This window comes from Myotis lucifugus, unplaced genomic scaffold (assembly GCF_000147115.1).
Source record: "Myotis lucifugus unplaced genomic scaffold, Myoluc2.0 scaffold_353, whole genome shotgun sequence".
NCBI classification, from domain to species: Eukaryota; Metazoa; Chordata; class Mammalia; order Chiroptera; family Vespertilionidae; genus Myotis; species Myotis lucifugus.
Window position 1 is genome coordinate 1,013,501 of NW_005871401.1, and position 9,596 is coordinate 1,023,096.

General features: G+C 39.5%; 1 protein-coding gene and 1 non-coding gene across 3 annotated transcripts in view; both read right to left on the reverse strand.

The window, feature by feature from the left end:
- Positions 1 to 1,218: 1,218 nt before the first annotated feature.
- Positions 1,219 to 1,323, reverse strand: LOC111828408. Its single transcript, XR_002832273.1, has one exon. It is a non-coding gene; the product is annotated as a small nucleolar RNA SNORA18 (small nucleolar RNA).
- Positions 1,324 to 7,604: 6,281 nt separating this feature from the next.
- The window catches only part of OSTC (oligosaccharyltransferase complex non-catalytic subunit), an 11,737-nt gene continuing 9,745 nt past the window's right edge, over positions 7,605 to 9,596 (reverse strand). For both annotated transcript variants that reach the window (XM_006101378.3, XM_006101376.3), the window contains one exon: positions 7,605 to 8,179. In XM_006101378.3, the coding sequence (XP_006101440.1) occupies positions 8,161 to 8,179 (19 nt within the window). In that variant the 3' untranslated portion in view covers positions 7,605 to 8,160. The remainder of the gene's footprint in view (positions 8,180 to 9,596) is intronic.

Sequence of the window (9,596 nt, forward strand, 5' to 3'; positions counted from 1 at the left end):
GGGTTCCATTCCTGGTCAGGGTACATGCAAGAATCAACCAATGAATGGAACAACACAATCAATGTCTCTATCTATCTCTTTCTCTACCTCTCTCTCTTCCTCTCTCTCTCTTTAAGATCCATCCAAAAGAAAAAGAAAAAGAAAGACTCATTCTCGCCCTAACCGGTTTGGCTCAGTGCATAGAGCGTCGGACTGCAGATTGAAGGGACCCAGGTTCGATTCCGGTCAAGGGCATGTATCTTGGTTGCAGGCACATCCCCAGTGGGGAGTGTGCAGGAGGCAGCTGATTGATGTTTCTCTCTCATCGATGTTTCTAACTCTCTATCCGTCTCCCTTCCTCTCTGTAAAAAATCGATAAAATTTATTTTTAAAAAATGATTCATTCTAACCTGCAGAGGACTAAGTTAGCTACATTAACCTGCAATACATAGACTTTGAGACAAAAAAATCAGTGTCACATATGAAGAGGATCACTACATAATGATGAAAATTTCAATTTAGTAGAAATTACAATAAAATTTTATAAAACTGAAAATACATATATTTTAAAGCATAAAGGTATTTTTATGTATAACATAGGCAAAATTATTTAAAATTAATAAATCTTTATTTAAGGAATTTCACATATTGTGATTCTTTCCATTGCCTTAGTTTCTCCTGAGTTTAAGTCTTAATCTTCAAGATAGTCCTTTTTTAATATATTTTATTGATTTTTTACAGAGAGGAAGGGAGAGAGATAGAGAGTTAGAAACATCAATGAGAGAGAAACATCGACCAGCTGCCTCCTGCACACCTCCTACTGGGGATGTGCCCGAAACCAAGGTACATGCCCCTGACTGGAATCAAACCTGGGACCCTTCAGTCCGCAGGCTGACACTCTGTCCACTGAGTCAAACTGGTTAGGGCCAAGATAGTCCTTTTAAAAAGAACTTTTATTCAATCCACAGTTGTCATGTCCATCAGTCCATAGTTCTTTTAGTTGGGCTTCTTTGATCTTCTCTTGACTATGGACATACTTCAAAACTTCTCCACCCCTGTAGGGTCAGAGTAGATGGTTCTGCCTGGTTCTCAATTTCAGACAACCTCTAAACATAAATAAGTTGAAATCATATTCACTACTAAGCAATCACACCTTGGAACAGTACAGATCCTTGGGTAAAACAATACCTAAGATTTAAAAAATGTTTTTGACTGTTAGTTCTTTCATAGTTTTAGCAGCTCTGTCTTGTAGTTCCTCCCCACAGATCTAACACATATTTACTCCATGAGGCGTTTCCAACAATGTAGGTTTACAGAAAAAGCCCCACCAAGATAGACCTCAACTGAAAATATTTTTTTTAATTATGATCACAATCTCCAGGTCCAATACCATATGATCTCACTTACATGTGGAATCTAATGAACAAAATAAATTGACGAATAAAATAGAAACAGAGGCATGGATACATGGAACAGACTGACAGGTGTCAGAGGGGAGGGAAAAGGGGGGTACTGAATGAAAGGTGAAGGGATTAGCCAAAGAACATACAGGCATAACCCATAGACACAGACAACAGTGTGATGATGGCCAGAGGGAAGCCGGAGCTGGGTGGAGGTGGGCAAAGTTGGTGGGGTGGAAAATGGAAACATATGTAATAGTGTCAACAATAAAATATATTAAGAAATAAGAAAAATTAAATTAAAATTATGATCATGTGAAAGATACCATACACAATTTTAAATTACCAATGTGTTAAGCAGTAACTCAAAAGCAAGTAAAGACTAAATGATATATTATTTAATAGTCACACAAATAAGGTAACACTATTTTTTAAAAAACAAAGAGGCCTGAACTGTGTTGTTGTGAGGATTGAAAATAACATGGATCAGGTACCCAGCATGGCGCCGCTCCTGGATTCAGCCTGCTATTTCTTCTTATGACACTAAGAGACCTAATGAAGGATGGGGTCCTGGTCAGGGGTAAAAGAGATAATAGATGTGAAGGCACTTTTAAACGTTGAAATGGGTTCTTATGCAAATATAAAGTGTCATGTGAAAAGATACAGAGTATTTGCTATGTGGGCTTAAAATTGTTAGGTAATTTCTTGTCATATCAGTTAAGATAGTTATGCAGCTTGGGGACTCTGAATTACAGCTGTTCTTACCTAACCTGGTCACACCTCAAGTGCTCTTGGTTAGATTGGTGCCCACACTCTGCTGTCAAGAGAAAACTTTTTCTGAGGTGGAGCCACTGCCAACATAAGCACTTATGGCCCCTGTGGTGGTTCATCCTCGACAGGAGCATCTGAAGAAATGGACTGTTATGAAGAGGAGATGTCACCCATTAACCAAAGGCAGCTCCTCGGCCTTCCATCCAGGGGAGGCGTCATGCTGCATAGAAATTGCTTCTACCTTGCAATGGATGCAACATGAGTCATAAAACACTTTTTCAGTAGGACATAAAAATAAAAACAGCCCCCGCCGGCGTGGCTCAGTGGTTGAGCATCAACCAGGCTCAATTCCCGGTCAGGGCCCATGCCCGGGGTTGCCGGCTCAATCCTCGGTGGGGGCGTGCAAGAGACAGCCAATCTGATGATCCTCTGTCATCAATGATATTTCTATCTCTCTCTCCCTCTCTGAAATCAATTAAAAAGTTCTGAAAATAAATAAAAGCGGACATTCTATGTTCAACTACATTTATCACACACACACACACCGTGTGGCATTTCCACCACAACCATCCCCAGAGGAGATGCATTAAATAAAACTACAGCGTGTGAAAGGAAAGATACTGCAGATAATTTTAGAGCTAACATTTCCGGAGCACCTAATACGTTCCAGAGATTGAGCACTATCTCATTTAATTCTCAGAACATCCCTATGAGATAGGAATTGTTAGCTTCATTTTACTAAGAGGAAAACAAGGCTCACAGAATCTAAATGACTTGTCCATGGTGACACAGCTAGTAATTGCCAGAGCTGGAACGTGAACCCAAATCTGATTGATCCCAAGTGTGAACTCCTACTAACTCATGGTACTGTCCATCGAGATGTGTAGTGACCATTGCCAACACCCTGGTAATTAGCATTACTTATGGGAAGTATGGAGCCACCAAAATGGCTATATCAATCGCAGTATAAGCATCCCAGAAATAATCTTCTGGGAAACTCGTTTTTTGAAGGAATATAGACAATGAGTGCAGCGAGAGAAGAATGATCATAAAGGAACCAGACCACATGCTTGAGCCTGAAAAGCTAGAAACGGTAAGCCTGGTAAAATGGGGGCTCCCCAACAGGGTTTTAATGCTTACAATGCTGTCATTACATTGTAATGAACTAAAGCAAAACAAGAAAGTAGCTTTCCAAAAGACAGAGATCTGCAGGTGGAACGAATGGGCTGCTCTGAGAGGTAAAAAGATTCCCACCATTGGCAGGTTCAATAGAAGTTAGAGGACACCTCACCATGGATAATGAAATTAAGATGTGAATCCTCTCACATATATGAACTAAATTCCATCAACTTGATAACAACTGAACTTTGGGTAATCTTGCAACGAGGTAGCTAGACAACTGGAAGCAGCAGGGCTGGGGAGGGAATTAGGGAAGGATAGCCGAAGATGAGGTAAAGGGTTGGCGTTCCCATTCAAGGAGGTGACATTACAAAATGATTGAACAAGGTAATTTCCTCTAAAGTGCCTGAAGCTGTCAAATGTCATGATCAAGACAGGTTGGCAGCCCGGCCTGCGTGGCTCAGTGGTTTAGCATTGACCTATGAATCAGGTGGTCATGGTTCGATTCCTGGTCAGGGCACAGGCCAGCGTTGTGGGCTCAGTCCCCAGTGCAGGGCATGCAGGAGGCAGCCAATCAATGATTCTTATCATTGATGTTTCTATCTCTCTCCCTCTCTGAAATCAATAAAAATATTTATTTTTTAAAAAGGACAGGCTGACAGCCATGATTCCTACCACTCTGACCTAGAGTAATAAAAGTGATCAGTTTTACAAATAGAAAAGCATGAAGCAGACCCATAAAATATGTCAGAAATAAATAGAATTCTTATCATGCCATGTTCTTTAATTCTGGTACTCCTAATGCCCAGCAGCATCCCTGTCTTGAGTACCATAATACTCCAATCTATAATAATAAAAGCGTAATATGCTAATTAGACCGGACAGGCAAATGGCCTTCCGAACATCCTTCTGGACAACCTTCCGGACGAAGCCAAGGCTACGAGGGCCAAGCCTCTTGCACAAATTTCATGCATCGGGCCTCTAGTATCCTAATAATCTTTGTTGATTAAGATAGCTTGAGTGAGTTTCTCTCATTTGCAATTAAGAGACTTAGTACATGAGTAACACAAGAAAAAGAGATTTGGGGGGAAAAGTGTACTTACACTTGAAACTTTTAGGTAGATGAGTAGCCCAATGTTCCCAAGCCAAATTAAAGACTTCTCTCTTCCCAAATCTGGGTTTCAGTGCTCCTGCCATGAGCTCCTATAGCAGAGAACTGGCCCAGTTGTGTGCATTCACTAAATTATAAACTACCTATAGACAGAGATTGTGCTTTTCTTGCTCACTGATATAACCCAGCACTTGGCATTGTCTTTTACAAGTTAACGTATGTTTCTTATTACTACATTCAGAGTGATCGTCTATCCCAAGAAATAGCAGCACGTGGTGGAAACCATTGGTCTGCCATGCAGAAGACCTGGATTCTACTTCAAGCCCTACCGCAAACACATCTCCATTCACTTACCAGCAAAACAGGAAGATAACCTTTATTCCAGTTCTACACTTTAGAAATGTACCATTTACTTCCCAATTCAAACATTAACGACACAGTCCAATCTTTCTTTTATAAGCAAGGTATAGGTATACAGGATTTCCTCACTTCAATCCTGTAAAGAGGATGTTTTCTTTACAAATCTGTGACAGAGATGAATGGCTCCGACCTCCTGCCTGGCTATGAGTGGGGCCAGCTGACAGCCTCGTTGCTAGCTTTGTCAGGGCTCACCTGTTTTGCAGCCAAGGTCATGCTAACCTCAGGGTGGCCAAAGACCTGACAAGGCAATGGTGTGAGGGTCCAGCCACTTCCATCCAACATACTACTCCTCTAACAGGCAGGTTTTGCTGCTCTGGAGCTCCCCATGGGGCTAACACAGTGATTTTCAATTGTATGCAGCAAGAATTTTTAAAACATGCAATATCTATTTAGTCAGGGGCACTGACCTCGTTACTATTAGATTGTCAAATTAAAAAATGACAGCAGCCAACACAACCATCTGGTGTGAATGAATCAAAATGATACCTATTTTTTTGTCAGATTGGCAAAAAAATATTTTTTTTGATGTGCCAGAGAATTTTACTTAATTTTTTAAATTATTTTTTAAGTGTTTTTATTGATTTTAGAGAAAGGGAGAGGGACGGATGGAAACATCAAAGAGACATAGATCAGCTGTCTCCTGCATGCCCCCTACTGGGGACCAAGCCCACAACCCAGAAAGGTGCCCTGACTGGGACTAGAACCAGGGACTTCTTGGTTCATATGTGGGTGCTCAACCACTGAACCGCACTGGCCAGGCTACAGAATTTTAGTAATTAGTTTATGTGTGCCATGAGATCAAAAAGATTAAAAATCGCTGGGTTAAGGGCAATTCTGTCAGCTTGGCATCACAGAATGACAGCTTCCCCTGGCTAATGTTGCATCCTTCCTTTACTTTTTTCTGCTATTTCTCTCCACTAAACCACATTGAACTTCTGACTCCATTATAGTACCTATTTCCTGGAGAATCCTGTAATAAAATCAAAGACTTTTTTGCTTCTGATCTGGTCTATTTTTTTTTCTTTTCTAGTCTATTTTTTTTAACAGCTTTTTTAAAAGTATGTTTTTATTGGTTTCAGAGAGAGGGAGAGGATAGAGGGAGAGGGAGAGGGAGAGGGAGAGGGAGAGGGAGAGGGAGAGAGGGAGAGGGAGAGAGATAGAAACAGGGAGAGAGGGAGAGGGAAAGAGATAGAAACATCAATGATGGGAATCATTGATTGGCTGCCTCCTGCATGCCCCCTACTCAGGATCAAGCCTAAAACCAGGGCATGCTGTGACCTCCCGGTTCATAGGTAGATGCTCAACCACTGAGCCACACTGGCTGGGCCCCATCTAATCTATTAATTTACTCTCTCTCATTCATTACATCTCTTGGAGGCTTTCTGTCAGGCTGTGCCATTTTAATTTAGTATCCCCAAAAGCATTTTAACTCCAGTACAAGGTACAATTATTTTCTTCACAAAAAATATTGCAATTTTACAAGGAAAAATATTTAAATATATTTCATTGTATTTAGTAAATTTTCTTTTATTTTCTTAAAAAAATCAAAACCAAAACTTCTAAGAGCTGTAACACAGAAAGATACACCAAACCTTAATAGCACCATCTGGTGGTGCTTAAAGGACTGTTCATTACTCAATCACTTAGAAAAAGACCTTTTGAAAATAACACGTTTAGATTATCTTCTGTCCACCTAGCTTAGTTTTAAAATATGGCCAAATATGTCCTAGTTGGTGTGGGTCAGTTGGTTGGAGTGTCGTTCCATACACCAATAGCTTGTGGGTTTGATTCCCTACATAGATCGCAGATTCAATACCGCATCAGGGCACGTACTGGAGGCAAATGATTGATGGTTCTCTCTCACATCAATGTTTCTCTCTCTCTCACACACACAAACACACACACACACACACACACACACACACACACACACAAAGAACACTTCCCTTCTATCTAAAATTATTAAGTGTGTCCTTGGGTGAGAATTACAAAAATAATAAAAATTAAAATTGGCCAAAAAGTGTAATTAAAGTTAAGTCAAGTCTTTAAAGTTGGTGAGTACATATAGGTCTTGTTTCCCGTTTTCAGAGCTTTGGAGCATAGCAACCTTTTCCCACCTCTCATCATTACAGTACAAACTATTAACTTATTTTGCTTGATTTTTGTAGCATTTATCAGTATTTGACATTTTATAAACATTTTTATCTTTTGATTATCTGGCTTCCCTATAAGATTTTGATTATCTTCTCTTCTCTTTGTCATACTGAGTCTTTTTATCCTCAGTGTTGGTTGGCATATAATTGGCATTCAAAATATTTTTTTTAATAAATGAATCCTTTTTAATTTAATGAACAGATACTTTTAGATTAGTCTTGGAATTAGAAAAAAAAAATTTACCTGAGTGAAAACTTTCCTGGAAACTTAAAGATTTTAGGGTAAGAACTGAGCCACTAGAGAAGTTCATGGCCAGTCGGGGAGAACTGAAAGGCCTGGCTAGCAGAAATGAGGGGAAGACCACATTGGTCTAGAGATGTTTCTCAGATGTGCTCAAATGTGTTAATTAGTAAAAATGAAAGGCTGAAGGGAATGTTCATCTAACGCATCACATTTCCAACAATTCTGATACAGACTAGCAGTCCAGCTTGAGTATATATAGGAATGTGAAGTTGCTATCTCACAGGGCATCCTGCCAACTATATGTTGAGACTTTAGGCCACCATCAGTAACTAAAATCACAAGATGGGACTGAATAATTATAGTCCAAAAGGTTAATATCATCAATTAAAAAACAAATATAGAAGATGTTAATTAGAAAAATTCTTTATTCCTGCTCCTTTCATACACCTTATTGTTCAGCAAACAGTCTTACATACACATCTGAAATAATGTGCTAGCACACACTCTGTTTAAAGGCAAAGCACCACAGGTAAAACTGGTCAGCTGTCCAGAGTTCCCAGCTTTATGGGATCTTGCTTCCTGATTTTACATTCATTTCTGAAAGTCAGAAATGTCATCTCCAAAATAATGTTAAGATGGTTGTAAAAAATAATTACTCTATTCAATATTACAGGTGTAGAAATGGAGTATATTTTCTTTAAATTAAAAACCGAGAAGAAAATGCCACTTAACATGGGTATGTCAGTGTAGGTCAGCAGGAAAAAACACTGTATAAGCTAGTCTCTTTGATATCAAGAAGATATTCTAGTCCGAGCTTTAATGTTTCCATGTTTCCTACTAGATGCTTCTTTTCTGCTGCTTTTCATTCTTTTCCATATTTCATAGCAGAGGCTTGGTACCGCCTTTAAAACTTCATTAACAGGAACAAATCCAGTATCCATAGATTTCTTCTCAAAAGGCACGCTAACCCATCAGATAGCCCCTACAGAAACAAAATTTATAAACACAAAAAGTGAAAAGGAAGCAACATTTCAAAATGCCCCAACAATTTTTATGATGAATCAAATGAATAATCTGAAAATACTAGAGGCCCGTTTGTGCATGGGTAGGGTCCCTAGGCCTGGCCGGCGATCAGGGCCAATCAGGGCCTTCCGGCTGCCAGCTGGGCCTCTTTTCATTCTGCGCCACCCCCTGGTGGTCATCGGACATCATAGCAAGTGATTGAACTCCAGGTCTCCTGGTCAAACTCCAGAGGGAACAATTTGCATATTAGGCTTTAGGTATATATATATATATGTTAAGTGTGATTACTTTTTATGGTTTTTAGTTCATTATCTAGGCTCCTCCCCACCCCAGTATTTTACTGGTCCTCAGTTCCATTACTCTTCCCGCTCAAAGGATAAACTTACAAACCAATATGTTAAACAACACAAAATGAGGGGAGGGAAGTAAATAAAAGAAAACGTTATGTAAAAATTAAAGAGTCAGAATCAATTTTCTTTGGACTTTCTCAAGTGCAACAAATTTTAATGGAAAGAAGCTGGTTTTTATTTTCTAAAAACCCTAATATTACCAAAGGAGGAGGCAGGAGGATCAGAAGCTACTCACACCTGGGAAGTGAGCCCTGAACCCTCGAGAAACAGTGCAGAAGCGTGGGCCTGCACCTCTGCTCCTCAGGAACTGTCCGGACACCAGGGAAGACCTAAGCTGCAGCTGTTGAGCAGGTCGGACTTTATTCGGATCAAACAGGAGATCCTTTCACTAGATGTACAACTTAGGCCCTGGAATCCCTTTCAAATTTAAGCATTAAGTTTGGTTTTCTGAAGTTCCGAACTTTTTCCTTTGCAATTAATCTTTGCAACCTATTAGTAAGGACCTGCAAGATCGAGGAGGGGGCGGGGGTTGGGGGGGACTATATAAAGCTATCCACATTAGGAAAGGATTTAATACACTGTCTTCACTGATGCCTTCAGAACTTCTCTCCTTTGGACCCTATTAACATTCCTATATAGTAAATGCTACTCATGTAATTAAGTTCTTGATGACGTTAGCTATTATTAGTTCAGAACACGTCATTATTTTTAATTATTATATATATTCAAGCTTGGAGAATTTTACAGAAGTAAAATTACTGGCAAATACAAGTACTTAGGTAATATAAAAGTAAATCAAGAACTCAAGAACTAGACAGAGAAGCGAGAATAATCTTCTACTTAACCTTTAAGACATTCATTCTTTCAGAGTACCTTCTGTATATAACGCAGGTACTGTGTTAGGTTGGCACTAACACAGAAATTTCTCAAAACACTATGGCAAGCATTTTTGCATTTAACCCTTGCAATAATCCTAAAAAGGATGGTAAAACAAATATCATTCGCATTTTCCAGTTGAAGAACGTC